Source organism: Elephas maximus, chromosome X (assembly GCF_024166365.1).
Source record: "Elephas maximus indicus isolate mEleMax1 chromosome X, mEleMax1 primary haplotype, whole genome shotgun sequence".
NCBI lineage: Eukaryota > Metazoa > Chordata > Mammalia > Proboscidea > Elephantidae > Elephas > Elephas maximus.
In genome coordinates, this window is record NC_064846.1 from 22334959 (window position 1) to 22362149 (window position 27191).

General features: G+C 42.9%; 1 protein-coding gene across 1 annotated transcript in view; it reads left to right on the forward strand.

Moving 5' to 3' along the window:
* Positions 1-27191, forward strand: part of GPC3 (glypican 3) — a 490898-nt gene that overhangs the window by 426539 nt on the left and 37168 nt on the right. Inside the window, exon 7 of the mRNA XM_049873139.1 lies at positions 1169-1328. Within this exon, the coding sequence (XP_049729096.1) occupies positions 1169-1328 (160 nt within the window). The remainder of the gene's footprint in view (positions 1-1168; positions 1329-27191) is intronic.

Consider the following 27191-nt stretch of genomic DNA (forward strand, 5'->3'; position numbering starts at 1 on the left):
GAAATAGAAGATATTGGAATGAAACCCTGGTGAGAGATGGTGAGGAAAAGTAAAGTGGAGCCAGCGCACTGCCCTCAGGGACCACTCCTACTGTGGGCCAGGTCTCCGGGTCAGTGCAGAGACTTTTGGGAGGTGGGAGTCCCCATAAAATTAGAATGACATCGGCCATGTGACTGAAAAACCAGTCCCTGGGTGGTGCAAACAATTAGCATGCTTGGCTGCTAACTGAAAGGTTGAAGGTTCAAGTATACCCAGAGGTGCCTCAGAAGAGAGGCCTGGCGATCTACGTCTGCTAAATCAGCCGTCGTAAATCATATAGAGCGTATTTCTACTCTGACACACATGGGGTCACCATAAGTCAGGATCGACTTGACAGCAAATATTTTTAATAAGAACAAGACAAAAATGCCTCTTAGGAAGCAATAAAGCAAACTGATTTTAAAAACATCTTACTGAAATTGTGGTAGAGGGAATATTTAAAAGTATTTCTGGTGATCAAGGCGTGGTATGTGGCAATTAATTATACAGTACTCATTAAAATTGTATAAAATATCATTGCTTTTGTCTTCATTTAGTGGGAAGTCTTTGTTCTTTTAATTTTACGAATGTAAATACAATTGTAAGGCCTTCCATAGGGATCTTTTGTGATCTAGGTGCCCTCCCAGTCTATATATATATATATATATATATACACTTTTTTTTTCTGATCATGGCTTAAGTTCTCCTACCATGAAGGTTTTCAGGAACCTAAACACCACGGTATAGGAAGGTCTGATGTAATGTGCACTCAGGCTACAGGGTGGTGTAAGTACAGTGGAAGAGTGGAGAATCATGTCAAATGCTGTGGAAAGGTCCAGAAGTATGAAACCGTAAAGAGTATAAACAGTTTACAGCTATTTACATTTGAAAATGATCTTTAAAAGCTTCTGTGTAAACTTCAAGAGAATCACTGTTAACATTTTGGTACATTTATTTTGTTTGCTTGTTTTTTTTTTTATGTATAGCATTGAGTTGAATCTACTGTTTCCATTAAACATTCCATAATAGAAAAAAAAAGCTTCTGTGTAATTCAGTAAACATTTTTTAATGCCTCCTACGAAGAACACACTGTTCTTGGCTTACCTGAGAGATATGAAGAAGTATTACATTTCTGGTTGTTTTCTTTCAGCTCCTGAGAACCATGTCTGTGCCCAAAGGTCGAGTCCTGGATAAAAACCTGGATGAGGAAGGGCTTGAAAGTGGAGATTGTGGCGACGATGAAGATGAGTGTATTGGAAGCTCTGGTGATGGGATGATGAAAGTGAAGAACCAGCTGCGCTTCCTTGCAGGTAAACTGATTATTGCTGGTTCGAATCTGGGCTACAGATATGAACGCTCAGGAATTAAAACTCAATCGAATCTTCTATCACTCCCCTAAAATCCCTGTAACACACAATGCCATCAACTCTTTAAGGCACCCCACTAACCCACTGCCATCGAGTTGTTTCCGACTCGTAGCGACCCTATAGGACAGAGTAGAACTGCCCCATAGAGTTTCCAAGGAGCGCCTGGCGGATTTGAACTGCCAACCTCTTGGTTAGCAGCCGTAGCACTTAACCACTACGCCACCAGGGTTTAGTCTTTAAGGCAAGACTAGAGAAAAAATGACATTTTGAAGTAGGCTTTCTTTTCACCTTCTGGCCCTGGGTAGATGAAAAGGTTCACATCTTGTTTTTTCATTGTCTAAAATGAACTGACCTAACCAGTTGGCTTTGTTTCTTCCCATTGCAGATTTCCTTGGGTTCTCTCCCTTATAAAAAGAATGCTATCATGGGAGGCTAGGGAAAAACCAATGATGAGATAAGCTTTGATAAGCTTTGAAGGAAGACCCATTGGCCAATCCTTTTTTTCTTAGGAGCATCATGTTTAGTTTATTTTCTCAGGAACAGTCTAACATAAATAGGCTCTGACATATAATTGCAAAGCTACAGAAAACAACAGTAGAAAAATTGTGATAAAAAGGCTGTTGAGGTCAAGAAGGCGAAAAAACAAAGAAAAAAATCCCCTTGCATTTGTACTGCATATCGCAGTTTACAAAGTACTTTCATATGGATGTTGTTGTTGGTTGGTTGGTTGGCTGCTGATATCTAAAATCCAGTGGCATTGCTTCCAGCAGCATAGCAACATGCAAGCCACCAGAGTATGATAAACTGACAGACAGGTGGTAGCTCATGTGGAAAAAAACCTGAAAACCAAACCCGTTGCCTTCGAGTTGATTCCGACTCATAGCGACTCTGTAAGACAGAGTAGAACTGCCCCATAGGATTCCCAAGGAGCCGCCTGGTGGATTCGAACTGCTGACCTTTCGGTTAGCAGCCATAGCTCTTATCCACTATGCCACCAGGGTTTCCTTATGTGGATAGGTGTTCTTATTTCCATTTTACAGATAAGAAGACTGGCGCTCAGAGAATAAATAAGGTTTATCTAAACGGAAAAACACTGGAAATCCAAATTAGGCCTTGAGACTTCCAGTGCCATGCTCTTCTGTGTGCAGTGCACAGGCATCTCCTTGAAACCCTGATCGTGGCCTCTGGCATCCTACAGGCTCCTGTTTCTCTTTCACCCCTTTTCCTTCTCTAGCTCTTCTTCCTAACCCTACCCTGAGTCTGGGTATTATCAAAAGGTCTCTTCTTTAGCCTGTCTTTTCTTCTGAGAGAACACAGATCTTTTTTATAATTTATTTTGTTGTTGATACTGAGAATATACACAGCAGAACATAGTTTCTACAACAGTTCCTACATGTACAATTCAGTGACATTGATTACATTCTTAGAGTTCTACAACCACTCTCACGCTCCTTTTCTGAGTTGTTCCTCCCCCATTAACATAAACTCACTGCCCCATAAGGTTCCTATCTAATCTTTTGAGTTGCTTTTAGAGAGATCTTATAAAGAGCACAATGCTCAAGGCAGACATTCTTTACTATTTAAAGCTGAACTATTGTTTTGTTTCAAGAAGACTTCAGGGGATATTTTCGGTTTAAGGTTTAAGATTATCTCAGGGCAATAGTTGCAGGGGTTCATCCAGCCTCCATGGCTTCAGAAAGTCTGGAGTCCATGAGAATTTGAAATTGTGTTCTGCACTTTCCCTCCTTTGATCAGGATTCCTCTATAGCATTTTTGATCAAAATGAGAACACAGGTCTTATTCACTGTCACTCTTTCAACTATCATACTACTATAGTGATAATTATACAACTGCTGCCACCAGCGTTGATTGCTCTCCTGTGCTACAAGCCTACATTTCCAGCTGCTTACTAGTCGTTTCTACCTGAATCTCCTGCATCATTACCCCAAATTGAATGCGTCACAAATCAAACTCATCAACTGACCATCCCAAACTGGGTCCTCCCTTAATAAGTCTTATTTTTCTCATGCTGCCATCGTTCCCCCAGTCACTGACCCTTCAAACCAAAGTTATCTTTGACTTTTTCTTCTCCCTTGTCCCTCATATGCAGCTGAGCCCTAAATCCCTGTTGATTCTTTTATATAGTATATGTTTCTCTTTTGGTATCTATCACTGCTTCCTTTCTCTTCCCCACTTCCACTCTCTTGTGTATGCTATTACAATCCCATCCTAAGTGGTCTCCAGGATATTAGGCTGAGGCAGGAATATTGAGAGCCTTAGGCTAGCAGATTGGAGAGCAAAGAATCCGGGATCCAGGCAGAATATTCCATCAAATTCATCTTGCATAGCTGCCTGGTTAATCTTTCCAAAGCATCTCATACCTCTCTCCAGCTCCGCTGACTTCATCCTGTCCTTGAGGATAAAGCTCAGAGTCCTTAGCAGAGTTCTGCAGGCCTTCTGGTCTAGCCTAGCCTGCCATTCCAGCTTCATTTCCCACCAGTAGCCCTCCAGGAACTCTCTAGTTTGGCAAGAACAGCTATACTTCTCTCTGATGAACCCCATCACTTGCTGTTCTTCTTTCTATCTTAATAACATTGCCCATGTTTATTTCTATATAGCAACCTATCTTTCCTTCCTTCTTTAATCATATCCATCCCTCAAGGTCCAATTCAAGTATGGTACAGTGAAAAGAGAATAGGTTTTAGAATAGAGCAAACCCGTATGTGAATTCTGACTCAACTCCTTATGAGCTAGCATGACCTAGGGCAAGTTTTTAGTCTCTTCTCTAAGTCTCCATTTCCTCGTCCATCAAATGGAGACCATAACCCCAATTTCATAGGACTATTTCAGGAGTCTGTAGAGGACGAGGTTATAAAGCACTTAGCCCAATATCTTGCACATACTAGGTGCTCTGTAATTGTTCATTTCCCTCCATGAAATCTTTCACAATCTCCTCAGTCTTCAGTTATCTCTGCCCTCTGAATTACTGAAACACATTCTGACAATGCTTTCAATAAATAGTCTGCATACTACAGCAGGGGCAGGGGTTTTAGGATCATGGTTTCAGGGGACATCTAAGTCAACTGGCATAATAAAATCTATTAAGAAAACATTCTTCATCCCACTTTGGTGAGTGGCATCTGGGGTCTTAAATGCTAGGAAGTGGCCACCTAAGATACATCAATGGGTCTCAACCCACCTGGAGCAAAGGAGAATGAAGAACACCAAAGACACAAGGTAATTTTGAGCCCAAGAGACAGAAAGGGCCACATAAACCAGCGACTGCATTAGCCTGAGACCAGAAGAACTAGATGGTGCCCGGATACAACCGATGACTGTCCTGACAGGGAACACAACAGAGAACCCCTGAGGAGGGAGCAGGAGGTCAGTGGGATGCAGACCCCAAATTCTCATAAAAAGACCAGCCTTAATGGTCTGACTGAGACTAGAGGAATCCCAGCGGTCATGGTCCCCAAACCTTCTGTTGGCCCAGGACAAGAACCATTCCCAAAGACAACTCATCAGACATGGAAGGGTAGGAGAGAGATGCTGATGAAGAGTGAGCTACTTGTATCAGGTGGACACTTGAGACTGTGTTGGCATCTCCTGTCTGGAGGGGAGATAGGAGGGTCGAGAGGGTTAGAAACTGGCAAAATTGTCACGAAAGGAGAGACTGGAAGGGCTGACTCATTAGGGGGAGAGTAAGTGGGAGTATGGAGTAAGGTGTATATAAGCTTATATGTGACAGACTGACTTGATTTGTAAATGTTCACTTAAAGCTCAATAAAAATTATTTTAAAAAAAGGTAATACACTAAGAAACATTCTGTATTTGGCCTTTTTCATTTTTCAATCTGTTATGGAGATCATTTCATAGCATTATATAGAGATCTCCTTCGTTCCTCTTTACACCTGCATTGTACTCCTTTGTGGGGCACTTATGAATGTTTCTTGGAGATCTCCCACCGGAGTCCTAACCTTCTGTTAGCCCAAGACAGGAACCATTCCCAAAGCCAACTCTTCAGGCAGGGACTGGACTGGACAACGGGATAGAGAATGATACTGGTGAAGAATGAGCTTCTTTGACCAAGTAGACACATGAGACTATGTGGGCATCTCCTGTCTGGAGGGGAGATGTGAGAGCGGAGGGGGTTAGAAGCTGGCCAAATGAACACAAAAAGAGAGAGTGGAGGGAAGGAGTGTGCTGTCTTGTTAGGGGGAGAGCAATTAGGAGTATATAGCAAGGTGTATATAAATTTTTGTATGAGAGACTGACTTGTAAACTTTCACTTAAAGCACAATAAAAACTAAAAAAAAAAAAAAAAGAAGAAGAAAAAAATAGTCTGCATACTATAGTCTCCACCAGACTGAGTCCAGCACAACTAGAGGGATCCCGGCTACCACCACTGACTACTCTGACAGGGATCACAATAGAGGGTCTCAGACAGAGCTGGAGAAAAATGTAGAACAAAACTCTAACTCACAAAAAAAGACCAGACTTACTGGCCTGACAGAGCCTGGAGAAACCCCAAGAGTATGGCCCCCAAACACCCTTTTACCTCAGTACTGAAGTCACTCCTGAGGTTCACCCTTCAGCCAAAGATGAGACAGGCCCATCAAACAAAATGAGACTGAAGGTGCACACCAGCCCAGGGACAAGGATGAGAAAGCAGGAGGGAACAGGATAGCTGGTAATAGGGAAACCAAGGTCATGTCGTGGGGTTGGCAACCAAATGTCACAAAACAATATGTGCACTAATTGTTTAACGAGAAGCTAGTTTGTTCTGTAAACCTTCATCAAAGGTTCAAAAAAAAAAAAGGTTTAAGGCAATTAGAGAGAACATGATCATTACACAATAGAAAAATATTATTCAACATTAGTATTATCATGTTCTTGATACAGAGGTTCTAACATATGGACAGAAAATTTTCAGAGATATAATTCAGAAATGTTTCCTAAAATGAATAAAGAAATTAATTATATATCAGAAGGACATACTTAGATTAAAAATCAAAGATGACATAATGAACAACTTTGTATTAATAAGTTGAAAATTTAGAAAAAAATTGAAAAGATACTAGAAACTGTATAACTTAAAATAATATTTCAAAAGTAAATAGGAACTTGAATAGCTCTATAAAAATTAAACAAAGAGACCAAGACAGGAACCATTCACAAAGCCAACTCTTCAGACAGGGTTTGGACTGGACTATATAGGATAGATAATGATACTGGTGAGGAGTGAGCTTCTTGGCTCAAGTAGACACATGAGACTATGCGGGCAGCTCCTGTCTGGAGGAGAGATGAGAAGGCAGAGGGGGTCAGAGGCTGGCTGAATGGACGTGAAATTAGGGAGTGGAGGGAAGGAGCGTGCTGTCCCATTAGAGGGAGAACAACTAGGAGTATATAAACCCACCCCAGTGCCGTCGAGTCGATTCTGACTCATAGCGACCCTATAGGACAGGGTAGGACTGCCCCACAGAGTTTCCAAGGAGTGCCTGGCGGATTCAAACTGCCAACCCTTTGGTTAGCAGCCGTAGCACTTAACCACTATGCCACCAGGGTTTCCAGGAGTATATAGCAAGGTGTATATAAATTTTTGTGTGAGAGACTGACTTGGTTTGTAAACTTTCACTTGAAGCACAATAAAATTAAAAAAAAAATTAAATCATCTGCAATGACTCGCAAGTCCCATTCCTAGGGCAAGCATGATAATTTAGAGCCTGGCATCCTATAAGAATAATGTTGAATAAATATACTAAGTAAAACTAATAGATGCTAAAGTTTATTGGACATTTACCATGCTCCAAGCACTGTACTAGAACTTTATATGCCTTGTCTCATCATTTTCACAACATCCCTGTGAGTAGGGGTTATTATGATTCCCATTTTACAGATGAGGAAACTGATGCTAGAAGAGGTAAAATAACTTGCCTACAGTCATGCAGTCACTAAGGGCAGAGTCAGGGTTCAGAGCCCATGCTGTGAACCACTCTGTCTTCTTTCTCTGTTCACCAATACGATCATAAAAAGACTGACGTCTGCTTTGCATTTTGCTATCCGAAAAAGCTGACAGTCATCTGAAGGTTGCCCGGATGATTCACCAACATGTCAACTGGTCCCAGCACTGATTCCTGGGACACATCACTGTGCCCACTTCTCCAGAGTACCAGGTGCTGTCGAGTTAATTCTGACTTATCGCGACCCCATGTGTGTCAGAGTAGAGCTGCACTCCATAGGGTTTTCACGGCTGTGACCTTTCAGAAGTAGATCACCAGGCATTTCTTCCAAGGTGCCTCTGGATGCGTTCAAACCACCAACTTCTCAGTCCTCAAGCACTTGACCACTTGCACCACCCAGGGACTCCCTTCTACAGAATTGTACCTTATCCAGAGCAGTCCCTAACCTTGGTTTCCTAGCACTTCCTAGCCACTTCCCTGTCCATGTCAAAACACGGATCCACAATTCCATGGTGACTTAAATTTTCTAAACAGTGTTTGGTGTGAGACCTTGTCAAGGACTTTTTGAAAACCTCAGTGGATTATTTCCACGGGTTCCCCTTTGTCCACATGCACAGTTATCCTCTCAAAGAATTCAGGTCAATTAGTTAGGCATGATTAAGCGTAAATGCTTTGTAAACTGCAAACACTATACAAATGGCAGTTAATTTAATTTGCAGGAAAATGATGCCTTACCCCCAATAGCTTACACTCGCCTCATGTGTTCAGTGATCCTACCAGTTTGCAGTTCCTCGGGTCCCCTTTGAGATACTTCTCATGGAGGGAAGACTCGTTGGCAGTTTGCCAGACTTGTGGCAAACTAGCTATTTGGAATGACAAGCTATACAGTTTAGTCAGCTGTTCCACAATTTTACCCCAAATCTGGGTAGGTGTCATCTGTTCCTGGTGATTCATTCACATCCATTTAGTCGACTATACCTGGTACACCCTGTACATTTACTGCCATTTCATTTAGTACTTCCAGTGAGTACTTTTGCTTTCTCCAAAAGACAACTTAAGAGTAAAGACCAAGACTCAGAGTATGTTCAGACTCTCTTCTCTCTCCCTTTTGCCCCTGAACAGACCTCCTGAACCATGACCAGCAAGTGGTCCTGTTGGCTGGCTTCCCTGGCTGATCTCTTCTTTTGGATAAAGTACAGGACACCCAGGTTCTATTCCTGGCTCTGCTTCTAACTGGCCATGTGTCCTAGGGCAAGCCCCTTCTCCTTTTACGAATCAGTTTCTTATTTGTAAAATAGAATGCTCACACAACTCTAGCAGGCCACTCCAGTACCAGCAATTGGTGATTATGTTCATTTAGTTGGCTTTGGTCCCTGGCAAGGTGCTTATCAGAGTGTTTGGGGGATAGCTTCTTTTGAGTTTCTGTCTGACCCTGCAGATTTCCTGTTCTCTTCTCCTGAGCTGTTTCCACCAGGGCTTCAAATGGGTTCATTCCAGTTTGAACCCCTGCTGAGAATTTGCAATTCCAGCCCGTATGTACTGAATCAGAATCTACAGTTTAACAAGATCCCCAGGTGACTCTTATGTATACATCTACACTCTAACAAGATCCCCAAGTGACTCTTAAAGGAGTCTTGTTAAAATGTAGATTCTGATTCAGCATATCTGGAGTAGAAATTAAAATTCTCAGCAGGGGTCGAACCAGTTCAATGCCCTGGTTTCCACTTTGGAAAATCTCCCGTTTTCCCTACATTAGCCCTTTGACTTTTTCAGTCTGGCAAGCCAGGCTTCTTAGCAATGGCTGACCACACCTGGCCCTCTGCACACTTGTACACCAGGAGGGTAATAAGAAATTTCTAGTCGTTTCCAGGCTTTCTGTGGGAGATACTCTTAAAACTCTTATCCCAAAGTTCCCCAGATCCTCTCTTTGGTTATCACTCTTATTTCTAAATTTAACATAGAATTCTTAGAGTCTTCCCCTGCCCCCCGATTGTTGAACTTAGTAGTTGGGAAGATGAGTATTCCATGATGTCTTACCCACGATCACATCTTTAAACCTGTGCTTTTCACGTCTCAGGACCAAGGCCAGTGTGTCTCCCTTTTGATGATTACTTCATCTCTCTCATAGTATTTCCACACCTATAAAATGGAGACAATATTTCCTACTTTATAGCATTGTTACGATAATTAAAATATTCCACGGAAAGCAGTTGGCATAGTGCCTGGCGCCTAGTAACCACTCAAAAAATGGTATTTACTATACAGTTACTCAGCTGCTGCTGCTCCTGCAGTTACACCTGCTGTAGACCTGTGGGATCTCCAAGAGCCTGCTGGTGTAGATTAAAATGGCCTTGTGTTGTTTGTTTGTTTAAGACCCATGGAAGGCAGTTAAAACGAAGTATGAACATTCAGCAGTCTCCCCTTACCCCTTGCTATTCAAAATGGGGCCCATGGAACAGCAACATCTATATTGCCTGGGAGCTTCTTAGAAATGCAGAATCTCAGACCCCACCTCAAGACCTAGGGCATCGTAAGGTCAAGTTAACAGGCTTCCCAGGTGATCTGTTTGCAGCCCCAAATCACCACTCCTTACCACCTTCTACTTGAGCACTCGTGGCACCTAGACTTAATACTGTCAAGCCTCTAGGAAACCACTGCATTGCCCAACAGTGAGCTAAGTATTCTAGGAAGTATAAAAACAGGTCCAAGGCCCAGTCATCCATGTGTCAGGTTAGGAAACCTGAGTTCCAGTCCTGGCACACTACTAGCAATGGGACCTTGAGCAAGTTATTTAGCTATTCTGCGCTTCAGTTTCCCCAGCTCTGAAATGGGGATAATCATCCCTGCCTTGCCTGCCTCAATGAGCTATTACAAAAATCCAATGTGATAATGACCATGAAAGTGCTTTGTAACCTGCTAGGCTTTACAAATTGTTACAACAACCGGAGGATGAGGATGATTCCAAAATCTCCAAAGCTCTTTTTGACGTTCTGAACATCCGTAGTTCAGCACTTATTTTCTGCAGATTGAATTTAGCCCATGGGTTTTAAGGAGCTTTTGTACCTATGTGCTGACTGCCCTCCAAAGACAGTTCTACACCCTTGAAGTACCTGGTGCAATGAATGGATTCTAGTTGCCAATCTGCCACCATCATTGTTCCTAATTAATGGCCTTGTTGAAGCTCTTAGTGGAAGTTGTTTGGAAAGCTGGCTACTCCCAGTGCTTTGGCTGGGACTGTTCCCAAGAAACTTTGCAAGATCTGGCCAGGTCTCTCCCTGACTAGCGAAATGTGATGACTAAGCATCTGCCCCCTCTCTGCCAAGTCCCTACTCCCTCCCACACAGACACACATGCACACACATATAAGCACACACACACACATCCTGTTGTTGGAAACACAATTGGAACATCCACTCACAAAGCAACTCCCAACAAGAAACGCTCATCTCAGAGACATCTGTATTACCACTCCCTCACCCCTTGGACCTGGTCTTGCTCCAGCATGCACTACTCTGTGGGTATGGCCAGAACATTCTGGTGAGCCTAATGTCTTTATAACTGCGAGTCACAGAAAAAAAAAAAAAAAAAAAAGATGATTTTGTCTCAAGCTGGGCCAAAGACAGGGCAAAGTGATCACGGATGCCGTGAAAGCCCATTTCTTTGGATGAGGAATATGGAAACAGACTGTAGAAGGTAGAAACATTCCTTGTTGTTACATGAGAGTAAAAGGGGCTTGAACTGGTTGGTGGTGGGGTGGGGAGGAGAGTTCGTGAAACCTGACTGGAGCTTGGGGCTTGAAGCAGTGTTAAAACCAACCAGCTGTTTCTTGCCTATGATAAATAGATATTCCTGTGGAAATGTTTGCCCTCAAGGAACATTCAGTCCTTTAGATCTCAGTGTGGGGACTGAAAAGAGAAAAGTTACCATTTGTTCCTTGGCTGAGGGGGAGGATGAAGATGAAACCTGGGCCTAGGCAGGTCCCTTTTGCATTCTTCTCCATCAGCCCTCTGGCAGGCCATCTCTTCCCAGCAGTATTGTGGGGGAAGCCATTAAGACTTCACAGCTGTGGACTCAGGAGTTTCTGTACCAGATAGTCCCTCTCTCCAGTTACTCCAATCTGGAGGCAAAAAGAACCATTTAAAACGGTGATTAGGAAATATGTTTTAAAAGCCAATGATTTCTGTTCTTTGTTTTGTTTTGTGTGGATCAAATGTAACCTTACCTTCCTAACCTTCACCACCCTGTGTGCATAGGAGAGGCGAAAAGGACACCTCAATGGCTTAACTGTTCTTCTAAATTATCAAGTCAAACCTTCATAAACATAGGCTGGTAGTCACTTTGTAAAATAATTTCATTAATGGGTTGGTCGGGTGAAAAGGGTAAAACCTATGGAGGGACTTTATGATAGGCCTTTTATCATGGGTGACATCTGCAAAATATTAGTGCTTTAGAAGAAATCATCTTGCCTGCTGAAGAATGAGTTGAAAGCTTCTAGAGTAATGAAGCGTCCTGGGTTTTTTTTTTAAATAGGAAAGTTGTTGAGTCCTGTGCAGAGCTCATAATACATGTGGATGTAGTAATGTATTTATACCGCCCTTTTGGTAACAAGTCCAGGAATAAACTATAGCATTTTTCCCAAAATATGTTCTATAGTTTGAGCAACCCAGTCCTACTTCTTTGCAGCCTTTGGAAACCCACTGTTCATATCTTTGACACTTACATTGCAGGTGGCTTCCCAATAAGTAACCCACTCCTAGAATTCCCAGGTAAAACCTTACAGTGATTCCCTCAGCCTTCTTTCTTGGGCTATCAGTCCCTCAAAGGTGTGACCTCAGTACAAGGGGAACCCTGTGTCATCCACTGGAAGGTAGAGCCCATCTGATGGGCAAAGACGATAGATACCCTCTTACCCTGAGGCTGCTGGAGCTTCAGTCATAAAGGGAAGGGCCTTTCCCCTACACAGTCAAACAAACTGGGTCCCCGTTCTGTCTGCCACTTCCCAGTCTTGTGGCCTTAGACAAAGTCACTCAGCTTTTCTGAGCCTTAGCGCCCTTAATTGCAAAGATAATGATAAAATATTTCCTGACCTGCCTACCTGTTGAATGGCACACATGTAATCATGGATCTAAAGGTACTTTGTGGTAAAGCCACATGTCCATTTAGGGTAATATTATTAATATTGCTTAGTACCTTTGGGTTATATGGTAGTTTGATTAGCCCAAAGCCTTTAGCTAAAATTGACAATGAAGTCCCAACTACTTTACCATCAATTTTCATTCTAATGCGCTCCCCCTTCTCCCTCCCCAGAGATGGCATTTTCAATTACTCATTAACTTGTTTTTAGCCCAGGGTGGTTTGAAGTGAGAAAGTATTTAAACAATGACAAATATGTCTGCTGAGTTGTGCAAACAACCACATAGTCACAACAGTAGTAGGCACTTACATCTTGAAAGAATCACAGCTAGTTATCTTTTGTTTTCTTTGGTGGTGGTGGGGGGCCGTGATGGCAGGGTGGCCAACAAGCTGGGAGGGTCGAGAAACGGCCACTGATTCTTGCCAGTCTACCTTCCTCTTAGCTGCAAGCCCACTCTGTTTTCAGGCCTTGATCTTGTCTTTCAGAGATCAAATGCCATAGGGAATCTGAAGGAAGCGAAGCTTGCTGTAATAGCACTTTTCAAACAGATACAGACCAGGTGGTTCTTGCTAACAGATTGACGAGGCAGCCAATCCCACGTCACCCAGGAGCTTTGTGCAGTTCTCAGGGCTCACAGAGAGGGGCTTAGGTGTGAGCTGTAGCAGCGATATTACCTGCCAGCTGAGAAAGCATACCCAGAGACTTTTCCTGTGCCTTAGTGTTGACTAGGGAGTTACTACAGGTAAGCCGGTCACGGATGAGAATAAGAAAAGGTAAAATGGGGAGTTTTAACATGACTTGAGGTACTTTAAGGGTACCTGGGTGGGGCAAATGGTTAAGCACTTGCCTACTAACCAAAAGGTTGACGGTTCAGATTCACCCAGAGGTGTGTCAGAAGAAAGCCCTGGCAATCGACTTTGGAAAGATCAGAGCCATGAAAACCCTATAGAGTGCAGTTCTGCTCTGACGCACATGGGGTCGCCATGAGTTGAAATGGACTCGACAGCAACTGGTTTGTTTTGTATTTTGAGACACTTTAGGGAATTCGTTTCTCGTTGTTTTGGAGGAAATATTCTGGAGTTTGCTTTGCCAGGTCTGTAGCCCTGTAATACTTCCCTGTGTGTGCCCTTAGGCTCTGAGGCTTTTATTAGGGATGTGCTGTAATTGTTATCCTTTCTGGTGGGCCTTACAAAGGACTTTAAGAATTTTTTTTTTTTTTTTTTAGGGATAGTGTGTGTGAGCAGTTTGGGGCAATCGGATTATAATTTGTAATCAATTTTCAAATTAAGGGGAAATTGTTGAATGCCTGAACATGGCTAAATGGTGTAATTGCTTTTCTTTGGATGGGATGCCATGTTGGCTGGGCAGCCTCAACTAAAACGTGGTCATTTATTGTGGACAGAAAGGAATAGGAGAGCGCAGTTCGGTGCTCAACTGGTGGAAAAGTAGAGGAGGGACTGGCAGGGAAGGAGCAGGCCAAAAGCCTCTAGCTGAGCTGCCGAATAGAAGTGTGGCAATTCCCGTGGGCTAACAAGGAGCCCTGGTGGTGCAGTGTTTAAGTGCTCAGCTGTTGACTAAAAGGTTGGTGGCTCAAACCCACCAGCTGCTCCGCAGCGGAAAGATGTGGCAGTCTGCTTCCGTAAAGATTACAGCCTTGGAAACCCTATGGGGCAGTTCTACCCTGTCCTACAGGGTCTCTCTGAGTCAGAATCGACTTGACAGCAGTGTATTTTTTTTTTTAATGTTCCCCAAGGGGTCTGGGAGAGTGAGCTTGTGAATGGCTGATGGTAAATAAACCTCTAAGTGAGAAGGGGAGCACCAGGGCCGACAGAACCTCTTCATTAGTAGCTCACGGGTAGACTTAAATAGTAATACAATTTCCAAGTAAATGAAAATGGAGTGGAGGCTGTTCTACAAACTCTGCTGTCAAAGCAGGGGGCAGTCTTACCAGAACCTTCAGGCCGCCTTTCAAAGTAAACTGGTTTCTCCCACTAGCAATGAGCTCTTCTGCAGAGTAGAAAGCAAGACTCTTTCATCCTATATATCCGCTTCTCAAGATGGCACAGTTTGCCCTTGACGACTAACCGGAAGGTTAGCGGTTCAAACCTATCTAGTGGTGCTGCACAAGCAGGGCCTGCCAATCTGCTTCCGTAAAGATTACAGTCAAAAAACTCCTATGGGGCAGTTCTACTCTGTAACACGTGGGGTGGCCGTGAGCCCGGGATCAACTCAACAGCAAGGGCTTTGGTTTGGGGTTTTTTCATATCCACTTCTCAGCTCTGTCATCAACCTCTGCTTCCCTTCCCCACCTCCCGCCCCGCCTTGTCAAGTAACTGTCACGTTGTAGTGTTCAGTAAATACTTCAGTTATCCACATGCAGGGTTTACTTAAGAGCATTTGCTTCTGTTTGCCTCATGTTGGGTAGGTAGCAGTGCGTTTCACCCTCACTGCTGCTTCTAGTCCCTGAAATTGGGAGCAAAGAGCTATGAGCTCCCTGTTCCAATCAACACAGGAGCAAGGGCTCAGTTGAGGGGGCACACCTGTGTGAGACATTGTGTGTCTGTGTGTGTAGAGCGCATCTTGAGCAGGATGGTGAAGAATCTGCAAACGGGCAGTGGAGGACAGTGCAAAGCAATAGTGATGTTCAGTCTACGGGACAGAAGACTAAGGGGAACATGAATGTTGTCTCATACTTACAGGGCTTGCGTATGGAAGAGGAGGGTAGATGTGGAACCAATAAATGGGATTTACAAGGAGACATAATTTGAGTGACAAAAGGATGAACTCCTGGCCCATCCAGCTAGTCTTCACTGGAATGAGTTGCCTTAGGAAGCAATCAGGTTCTTGACTATGGAGGTGTTTGACTAGAGGTTGGTTTGTTAGTTGCTGTTGAGTCTGCCTTCAACTCATGACAACCCCATGCACAACAAAACAGCTGCCCAGTCCTGCACCCTCCCCGTGATCAGCTGTGGATAGGAACATTGTGATCCATAGGATTTTCACTGGCTGATTTTTGGAAGTAGATCACCAGGCCTTTCTTGCTATTCTGTCTTGGTCTGGTAGCTCTGCTGAACCCTGTTCAGCATCATAGCAACACACAAGCCTCCTCTAACAGATGGGTGGTATCTGCATATGGTGTGTGCATTGACCAGGAATCGAACCTGGGTCTCCATGTGAAAGATGAAAATTCTACCACTGAACCACCACTGCCCCCGGACTAGAGATTAGATAACCACATATCAGAAAGATTGGCTTGACAGGGCTGGGGTGGGGTGTTGTGTTGTGGAGTGGATAGATATCTGCATCATGGGCTCTTGACTTCAAAGGTCCTGAATAGCTCGGAGATGGTATGATTTTATGATGCAAATGTGTAAGTAGAGCAACACAGACCCAAGATGGTGGAGCAAACCAATGAGGCGGTTTTTCAGGCAGGGGGAAGGTCAGAGGAGTAGAGAAGAGAAATCTCTCTGGTTGTTTGCATTTGAGCACATGTCACCAATTATGATTTTCTGTAACTATTTTCCTAAGCAAACAGATCCTTAGGAATGGCAGAAACTTTTCCAGGGAGCAATTCTTTTCAACATCCTCTGTCACTCACAGCCTCTGGATTTGTTTTGCTACTACAAGAATCCCGTTCTCATTTCTCCCCAATTGTTTCCAGGCTTGTGGCCTTACTGCTCCCGTGTTAGAAAAGCAAACCTGGGACACAGCCCCTCCCCCAGCTACAGGTAGTTAGCCCTGATGGCTGAATTGACAATCCCGAGGCTGCCCAGTCCATTCTCATCTCTTGCACCATGCTCTCCACTTTGATTCTAGTCACAAAGAATAGACGAGGGCATGTAAAGCTACCATGGTGAAGGACCTGGGGTGTTTTTGCTCCTCCAAATCTGCCATGGACCAATACTTTTGGAAAGTAACAACAAAAATGAGTTACTAGAAAAAGAAAATGACTAAAAGGCCTAGAAGATAGAAGCCACAATTTTTATTAATTATGAGATTCAACAGCCCTTGAAATCTCTCTGTTGAATTGCTACATAATTTTATAAATGTTTGCTTTCCATTTCTGTACTTACCTCCTTTGCAGACTGGCGATCAATAACAGAGCAGTCACTGCCTGCAGACCACACTTTGAGTAGCTCCCGGTAGCCTGCTCTGTCTGCCTCTGCCTGTATTCAGAGACAGATTACCCAATAAGCAAGGTACACATGGGCTTACTTGTGCTTACTAACCGGCAGTGCACAATTTCACCTGGTTTTCACCATATCAAAGATGTGGTGAAACCCATGTGAAATTGTGCACTGCCGGTTAGTAAGTAAACACAATTAAGACCGTGAATACCTTGCTTACTGATTAATCCACCCCTGCCTATATCCCTCCTTACACTTGGATCCCATGGTGGTATAGACTCAATACAGTCCTAATGAATTATCTATATGAGATCAAATTGACAACAGTAATTCTAAAGCACAGATGAGAAGTTTAGGGGACAGCAAGCCTAACCCAACCATGAGAGAAAGATGTGGCAGTCTGCTTCTGTAAAGATTACAGCCTTGGAAACCCTATGGGACAGTTCTACTCTGTCCTACAGGAGGATCACTGTGAGTCAGAATCGACTTACTGCCAATGGGTTTGGTTTTGGGTTTTTTGAGTCTAAGTCAATGGTGGTAAAATAAGTTGGGAAGAGATAGTGAGAATGGCAACACAATGTGAAAAATGTAACCGATGTCACTGAATTGTACATATAGAAATTGTTGAATGGGTGTATGTTTGGCTATGTATATCTTCACCAAAAATAAAATATATTAAAAAAAAATTCTAAATGGAGGGAGGCCAGTGATGTGCTAGAGCTGGCTTGCACCGTCTCACAAGAGCCAATTGTTAAACTTTCGGGATTTTTGTGAGCCAGCTGTTAAACACAGTCATTGTTAAAAGTTAAATTATATAATTTACAATGAAATCAATTCTACGAAAAGCAGAGAGAACTTACCCAAAACACATCACGTCCTAATTATTGTATTACACTGTACTACCATATATTCCCTTGAGGTTATTTACATCTATTCTATCTGTGTGCTGGAAGTACTATATACCCTTCTCAACTCTGTTCAGTGTGGTCACATTGGTAGCTTGAAGTTGACCGCGGTGGAAGTATTTAGACCACGGAAATCAGCAGACACTACAAATCAGGGCTTGATTTCTTGTTTTATTGATTGCCCAGACTTTAGAAAGTGATGGAGAAAATGTTAAGAGTGTGGATTAAAGCATCTTGCCCCGTCACCATTACATTGTGAATAGAACAAAAAATCAAGGAAATATTTTCCCTGTATTTGAAAGCTATTCTTTAGTTCAGCAAAGAAGTCAGTCTCGTTATTGATGAGGGAGTGAAATTCCAACATCTTTGTTATTTCACTTTTGTCGGACTCACGTAAGCCAGTGTATCAACCACGAACTACACTTGTTTGTCAGTCACAACCCTGGGTTAGCTACAGACACAAGAGTCTGGCAAAAATCAATGAAAGCCTTCCGTGAGAAACAATTGGCTATGTGGAACTTGCAAAAAAGAATACTGTATGTTTTTATTATTTGCTAACTCTGTGCTGCACATCCTTTATTTCAGTAAAATTTTAAATAAACTGATATGCATACTTTTTTTTCTATCAGAGAACCAGTTGTTAAGCATTTACCAGCAACTACTGGGAGAAGGTACATCTAGAGGATTTTTTTTTTCCTTCATCCTTGAAGATTCTAGGCTCAAATCAATAGCTCTTTCCACCATGGGTGAAAGTAAATTATTCTCTTCTAAAGTTATGCTGAGAGCAGTGATGGTTCAGTGGTAAAATTCTCACTTTCCATGCAGGAGACCCGGGTTCAATTCCTGATCAATGCCTTTCATGCAGAGTTACCACCTGTCTGTCAGGGAAGGCATACGTGTCTCTATGATGCTGAATAGGTTTCAACAGAACTTCAGACTAAGACTACGAATAATGGCTTGGCAATTTACTTCCGACAAATCAACCATCGTGGGTCACAACAATCCAATCCCATTGTGCATGAGGTTGCCATGAGTCGGGGTGACTCAATGACAGCTAACAACAGTAACAACAGTTATGCTGGCAAATGAATGAGCCCCTCACTTTCAGTAACTCTGAACTCTAGGATCCTTTTTATGTTGGAAAAACATTTGGCAAATCCTTGGCTACTGCTAACCAGATCATAAACTCTTTTTTTTCCTCAAAACTCCTCATTCCCTGTTGAGATTGATAGGTTCCCACTGGAATCCCTCTACTAACCAATGGAAATCTCATCAACCCCACCCCAAGCCTGGATGAGAGCCTCATAGGCCAACTCGCTGGGGCACCAAGATGAGAGCTACTTTAAGAGTTCAGCCTCCCTCTATCAGATGGCATTAAGACAAATGAATACCGTGTGCTAGTATTAGCCCTGGTTTCATAGAGTTAGAGTGGAACTCCTAGTATCGAGTTACATTTTGTTGGCTCCATAATCATTTTTTTTTTTAACCACCAACCATATGGGCAGAGGTTGGAAGGAAAGCTAAATTTAGAACACACCCCCACTTTCCTTTTCAACATTTCTTTCTTGTTTGTGCAGGGAGGCAATATATTACTCATACTCACACACAGCACCAATGGCTAGAAGACTAAGAAACGAGAGTCTCCCAAAAATGTGGTGAGATCAGGGGACTGGACATGTTGTCTACAAGTATACAACCATGCAGCAGGGATGTTTACACTCTGCTTCTGCAAATTTCTGAACTTGTCTGTGACACACAGTGCTGGGAGACTAAATCACTAATGAAAAGGAAGCCAGGGTGGAGTCTTAAAACTTGCAAGTGGCCATCCAAGGCACGACAATTGGTCTCTGTGCACCGGGAGCAACAGAGGAAGAAGGAGAGTCCTGATTAGGAGGAGGAGATGGAATGTGTGGCTAATTGCCTCCATGAACAACTGCCTCCGCTGCCATGCGTACCAGAAGAGCTGGATGGGGCCTGGCTACCATTACTGAACGAACATTTTGATCAAGGATTCCATAGAAGAATCCTGTTCAAAAGGGGGAAAATGCAGAACAGATTTGAAAATTCTCATGGACTCCAGACTTTCTGGAGCTATGGAGGGTAGATGAACACCTGAAACCATTGCCCTGAGAATATCTTTAAACCTTAAACCAAAAATATTCCCTGAAGTCTTCTTAAAACCAAATAATAGTTTAGCTTAACTGGTAAAAAAAAAAAAAAGTCTGCTTTGATCATTGTGCTCTTATAAGAACTATCTATATGGGATCAAACTGACAACAGCAACTCAAAATATTCGGGGGCAGCAAGCTTATGTTAATGAGGGAGGAACAACTCAGAAAGGGAGAATGAGAATGGTTACACACCATGAGGACTGTAATGAGTGTCACTAAATGGTACATGCAGAAACTGTTGAACTGGTGTATGTTTTGCTGTGTATATTTTCAACAACAACAAAATAAATAAAACATAAGGAAAAAAAGAAGCCAGGGATTTTGTGTCGGTGAGTTCATAAGTTATTTATCATTTTTAGCCGACATCCCGAGACAGAGCCCTTCTGTAGTAGTATCTTTCTGACGCAGACATTTTTGGAACATAGAATGATGACTTTATGTAGTTTCTTCTGTTTTAGCTTTCCTTCTCCCCACACACCACACATGCATACAGATATACATACAGAATGAGAGTTGGAGCAGGGAAGATGGACCTTTTTGAGCAATGCTAACGATTTGGGCAGTATCTGCAGAGATCGTGCACATTTCAGTTCTAGGGCTTTCTAAACCCGAATACACAAGCCATACTGTAGCCTAAAAGAGCATTTGTAGTACCTCCAGTTTAGAAAAAAAGAATTGCCATTGAGTTGATTCTGACTCATGGCAACCCGTGTGTTGTAGAGTAGAACTGCATTCCAGAGGGTTTTCAAGGCTATGACCTTTCATAAGCAGATTGCCAGGCCATTCTTCTGAGGAGCCTCTGGGTATGTTCAAACTGCTAACCACCAGCAGTCAAGTGCTTGACCATCAAGTCCAGCCAGGAACTCCTTTTGTACCTCAAAGGGGTTTAAAAAAAAGTTGCCATTGAGTTGACTCTGACTCATGGTGACCCCATGTGTGTCAAAGTAGAACTGTGTGCTCCATGGGCTTTTCAGTGGCTGATTTTTTGGAAGCAGATCACCAGACATTTCTTCCAAGGCACCTCTGGGCGGACTCGAACCGCCAACGTTTTGGTTAGCAGCCAAGCACATTAATCATTTGCACCACCCAGGAACTCCCAGAGGGGTTTAGAGTCAGGTTAAGCATAAGGAATGAGAGTTAGTCTGCCTTACTTGAAGAAGCTGTAGCCTCCCCTCCCCATCCACCTTGCAGTCAGAAGAGCATTCTCGTCACTGTCCCTAGATTCCATGCATGCCTGAGGAGTAATGAGGCCAAATCCCTTCTCCCAGCCTTTCCTAATCCAGCCTCAGCCTATTTCTCCAACCTTGTCTCCCACCACTTCCTACCTCATCCTGTGCTCCAAATACCCTGAAGTTCTCACTATTCCCAAACTTGCATTTTACTCTTTTAGGCCTGCCCAGACCTTTGCAAATGACTGTATTTATAATACATATAAAACCTTTAGCCTGGTGCCTGTGCCTTGGTAGGTTCCCATAAATGGTGGTTGTTAATACCCTGCACATGCTAGTCTTTTAGCCTATAACGACTTCCTCTTCCCTGCCTTTAAAACCCAGCTCAGAGCACCCTTCTCAGTGAAGTCTTGCCCAGGCAGAGTGCCTTGTTAATACCCTTTCTAGCATCTATCAAGTCGAATTCCCAGGAGATTCCCAGTGCCTGACACGTGACGGGTGCTCAATGAGTGTTTGTTGCGTGGCCCTTGTCATACAAAAGTGAATAAGCACAGGTCCTGCTCTTTTAAGTCCCTAGTCTAGTGGGGGGGAGGGGACAGACATCTAACTAGATTATTCTAATGCAACGTGGTTAAAGCACTGATCGCCTCAACCCAGGCTGAGTGGTCAGAAACTGAGCTGAGTCTTAAACGGTGTGTGAGAGTCAGATGAAAAGGGCAGAACATCGCAGGCAGGGAGGACGATATGAGCAAAGACGCGGAGGTGAGAAAGTTCGGTGTGCTGGGAACAATACGCAATTTGGTGTGGCTGGAGCAGAGGGGCAAGAGATGAGGCTGGAAGATTAGTTAGGGGTCAGATCATGGGGGCCTTCTCTGCCTTGTTAAGGGGCTTGGCCTTGATCCTGTAGCTGGGTCTATAAATTCTTAACACATGGGCCATCAGCCTCCCCAACCCCCATCCTGCCTCTCCATGGCAGACATTGATAATCAATCACAGGACCCCATTCCACTGAACCCAGATGTGACCTCATAATCTTTCTCAATATAGCACTGCAGGGAAATACCACCAAGAGTTTGGAGGGGGCACTCTGGTTTGCCAGTGAACAGTTTTGAGTGTGTGTGCGCGTAGAGGTTGGGGGTGTAAGAGAGTACAAGTGATAGAAATATGGCCCATTTCGAATTGCACTTCAGGGGAGCAGATGAAGACGCAGGTTGAAGCAGAAGAATCAACAGGACCTGAATGCTTAGATGTGTGGGGGAGGGGTGGGGTGGTAAGAAGAAAGCACAGTCAAGAACAAGGTCAAGGTTTCCAACTTGGGCAAATGGGCAGATGGAGGTACCACTCAGAGAGTGGGAAGAAAGTAATGACAGGCTTGGCGTAATAATAGTAATAGTTCACAATTTGTTTTTATGAGCACTTACTGAGCGCTAGGCTCTATGTTAAGCATTTTACGTGGATCAATTTATTTCTTCCTCTCAACAACCTTGTCGGGTGGATGCCATTGTTATTTCTGTGTTGCAGATGAAGGAATTGCACAGGGTAGTGTAGAATATTGAAGAGCTAACAAAATCAAGATCACTATGTTTTTGAAGGGAGACTGTTTAGAGAAAAGGCCATCGCGGAGTCATTTGGTTGAATATGAATAGAGCCAACTAGGTTGTTAGGCACTCGTGCTAGGGTTTATTAGTTCATCTTTAATGTTTTGGAAACCAAAGGATTTATCATTCTTGGAAGAAGCCCATTTCACTGTGCATAAACCCACCCTGCCTTTGCCACATCTGTTCTACTCGCAGGGACAAATGTCAGTAGCAATATGAATTAAAACAAGCCTATCCAAATAACGACCTAAATGATTTCCAAATGAAACTTCAAACGTAAAACACATCGAGCATTTTTAAAATTAAAAGGGCAAGGTTAGGAAGGGTATTGAATTTTGAGAGACTACATCACCTTAAATTATGCTGTTTTTTTTTTTTCCAATGATTAACCTTTTATTCCGTTAATTCTACTACATACATGTGGGTGTGGGTGCGTAAATGTATGTAGTGCTCTGTTTGTTTAATAGCTTCATACTTTGCAGAGCACTTTCTCATCCTGTTTAGTTGAGAGTTACAGGAGCCCAGTTGCTTTAAGGAATGGGCTATTCCTAGTGGCTAACAGACATGTTGTTCATGTTGTTCTTTTCATCTGAGCTTCACATTTGGCTTTCTGGCCACCTGGGCTGTGTCGGTGTTATAGTGGCAAGTACTACCAGAAGTCAGGCACCTTAGCCAGGAGAGTATGAATGTCTGCGCCCCGTGGCCTGAGCCTGCAGCTCAGCACTGGAGACAAGGTGCAGTAAGGACTAAGCTGCCAAGATTTACAGACCCCAGACCAGGTTGCCTATTAACCCTGAACTCAGACCATGAGACTGTGGCTTTGCTAATGAGCCCTCAGTGTCCTCTGCAACAGCTACAAATGTGCACCTTTTGCCTGAACATACCATTCTCATCATCACCTCTTTACCTTGCTCAGGCCATTACATCTGCTTGTGATGCCCTAAGGACTCCCAATACTTAAAGACCACCTTCTCCATAAAACTCATTCTCAGTGGCCTCGGCCCTCCATGATATCTCTTGCTTTTCTGAAACATTTATCTCCATAATTCTATACATAACCCATTAAACCAAACCAAACCCACTGCCATTGAGTTGATTCTGACTTATAGCGACCCTATAGAACTGCCCCGTAGGGTTTATAGGGAGTGACTGGTGGCTTCAGACAGCTGACCTTTTGGTTAGCAGCCAAGTTCTTAACCACTACCTCACTGTAAGGCAAGCTTTAGTATTATCTCTTGTAGAGAAGAAAACTGAGGCTCAGAGAGTTCAGTCACTTGCCCAAGGGCAGTGGGTAGTAAGAGCTAGGATTGGAGCCCAGGTGGGTCTGATGTCAAAGGTTATTTCCATAACCACTATGCTGCATGTCCTGGCACATGCTGCTGATAAATATTTGTTGTTGATGATGATGATGACAACAGTCCTCTTGTGCCAGGAAATAGTCATTGGCCTTTTCCATAGAGCTGCTCTGCAGAATCAGAATAGCCTCAATAGGAGTGGTTCAGAGCCAGAGAAACCCTCTCAAGACTTTTGGGGTTAGGTGGTATATGAAGGAACCGAGAGCACAGTTGAGTTGAGCTATTCTGGTTTCCAAGAAGAATGTTCTCCTTTCTGCATGTAACCAATAGACCAATTGCCATCAAGTTGACTTCAACGCATGTCGACCCCATGTGTGTCAGAGTAGAACTGTGCTCCATAAACTTCTCAGTGGCTGGCTTTTCAGAAGTAGATCACCAGGCCTTTGTGCTGAGGCACCTCTGGGTGGACTGAAACCTCCAGCCTCTGGGTTAGTAGCCGAGTGTGCTAACTGTACCACCCAGGGACTCCTTCTATGTATATATATTCTCCATGTCTCCATGTCTTTCCCATGAACCCTAGTTCCTCTGAGTGCCTGACCCAGGGCCGAAAAAGGAGGTACTGAAGAGTACATGAGTTTGAGCAACTCACTACTCATGCTTGGGAGATCTGGGCCCACTCCTTTGTGCTCCACTTGAGAGCTATAATTATTGATCCACAGTGCATTCTTGTGCTCCGTGACCATCTGGCCTAAGTACATCCTAGGCTATCATTTGCTGGGGAAGCAATTGGTTTGGACCAGTGTTTCCTGAAGGTGGCTTTGGAAACCTGCATAATCTTGGTTTTGGGAGGCTTAGCAGGCATCCAGGCTAAAGGCCCCACGTGCTACTCTTGGGCCCAGTGCCACAACTAAAATAATATATTTAGAATTATTCATTATCCCTTCAGTTCAGCCCTAAATTTTAAAATGCTTCCTCATGAGGAAGCCTGGCTTTTTGTAGGCCGTTGGTAGGTTAGAGAATTGCATGTTATACAGATTTGTAATGAACGTGGGGGTGAATCTCATTTTGGCTGTAATAATCGTCAGAATCAGAATAGCACCTACCACTAATTGTTTTCTCCATGTTGACACTGGTTTAAGTGAGTCATAAGTTTATTACCACATTTAATCTCTACCACAACTCTATGAAAAGTTGGTAATATTATTAACTCCATTTTACAGATGAGGGAAATGAAGCTCAGAGAGATTAAATTAATGGTCCAAGGCCACACAACTAATAAATGGTTGAGCCAGTGTTCAAACCCAAGTCTGTTTGACTCCAAAGGCTCTGAAACTGTTAATACTTACCTCTGCTCTGTGGCCTGCCTTTCTACATCATGGTCCTCCTGTCTATGCCATGGAAGCCTGCAGTTGGCAGCCAGCTGAGACTCTGGGGCAGCGTCTGTGTTGAGGTCAGTAAAAGGATAATGACCAGCATACAGCACTAAGGGCCTGACACTGGTCATTCTGACTCTGTTGTGCTGCATTGGCCAACCTTTCAGCCTTATGGTTGTCCCAGCAGAGAAAGTAGAGATAAGAATGCAGATGGAGTGTGTGGGGGTGATATGACTAAATTAGTTTGGTCATCTTCAACTTTTGTAAAAACAGAAACGGATCTGGACTAGTTAAATACTCCTCTCCAGCCCAGACATGCTCACCAAATTTACAGTCGGCTTTCAGGCAAGCCAGAGATTGGAGATGTTGCATAAAAGAGGAGGCCAGTTTTAAATCTACAGTCTTCTTCTTAGAATGAGTTGGAAGTATTTCCTTCTCTTCTGTTTTTTGGAAGAATTGTGAAGGATTGGTGTTAATTCTTCTTTCAACGTTTGGAAGAATTCACCAGTGAAGCCATCTGGGCCTGGGCTTTTCTTTGTGGGAATTTTTTTGATTACTAATTCAATCCGTTTCTTTGTTATAAGTATCTCCAGATTTCCTATGTCTTCTTGCGTCCGTTTTCATAGTTTGTGTCTTTCTAGGAATTTGTCCATTTCATCTACATTATCTAATTTGTTGGCTTACGTTGTTTATCGTATTGCCTTACGATCCCTTTTTATTTCTGTAAAATCAGTAGTAATGTCCCCTCCTTCATTCCTACTTTTAGTAATTTGAGCCTTCTCTCTTTTTTTCCTTGGTCAGTCAATCTAAAAGTTTGTCCGTATTGTTGATCTTTTTTTAAAGAGCCAACTTTTGATTTTGTGGATTTTCTCTATAATTTTTCTGTTCTCTATTTTCATTAATTTCACCTCTAGTTTTCCCTCCTTCTGCTTGCCTTGAGCTTAATTTGGTCCTTTTCCCCCCAGGGTCTTAACGTAGAAGATTAGGTTATTGATTTGAAATGTTTCTTCTTTTTTAATGTAAGCATTTATAGCTTTCCCTGCCTCCCATAATTTCGGGTATGTTACAATTTTCTAAATTTCCTTGTGTTACTGATTTCTAATTTCATTCCATTGTAATCAGAAAACATACTTTGCATGATTTAATCCTTTTAAGTTTATTGAAGTTTGCTTTAAGGCCTAGCATATGTTCTATCCTGGAGAATGTTCCATGTATACTTGAAAAGAATATGTATTCTGCTCTGAGCTGGTCCGTGTTATCTGCAGGGTTGTTAAAAAAAAAAAAAAAAAACTAGTGCCATCGAGAAGCTGTAAATCACTTTTTCAGTTTCACCTTTATATTTGCAAACAAGATTCAGTCAAAAGCCCTTCTTCTGTGTCCTTCAGAAGAGGACATGTGAGTCACACTGACCATTTAGCTTTGAGGATTGAAAACAGACCTACAGGAAGTCATCTTCTTGCTATTTCAGTTCCTCTGCCCTTTAGAACCATAGAGTCAGCATTTAATTATCCACAAGGGAATTTTCCATTTTTTGGCTTATCTGAAGTAACCTACAGCTTTCAATCTTTCTGCCACCCAGCCCAGGAGGCCTAGGCCACCGACCTAAGCCAGCACTGAGGGGAGTAAAAAAAAAATTTTTTTTTTTGAGGGGAGTAGGTGTGTAAAAGTCTGAACATGGTGGACACTGTAGGAACCAAAGCAAATAAATAAGTAACCACCATTTGACTAGTGTTCTCAGTCTCCTTGGTGACCTCATCTGATCAGTTTTAGTACATGGCCATCAGAAGGAAGTAGCCAGCCTAAATGCATGAAGCACAATGGTGGAGTGTGGGTGGCTGCTGAAGTCAAATGGGATGCTTCAATTGTCCATTGGTGTCTTTTATGCCATTTTTGAAAACTGGCCCTACCTCAAAAAATAAGTTCTGGAACTAATTTCCTATTTTAAATGGTGTTCAATATTGCCTTTTGTCAGTGAAATGGTTCTCACTTGTGGATTTATAAGGTAATATAAACAAACATCAAAGAAATAAAAATATTATGATCAACCGAGATGTGGGTTTAAAGACAAAAAGGA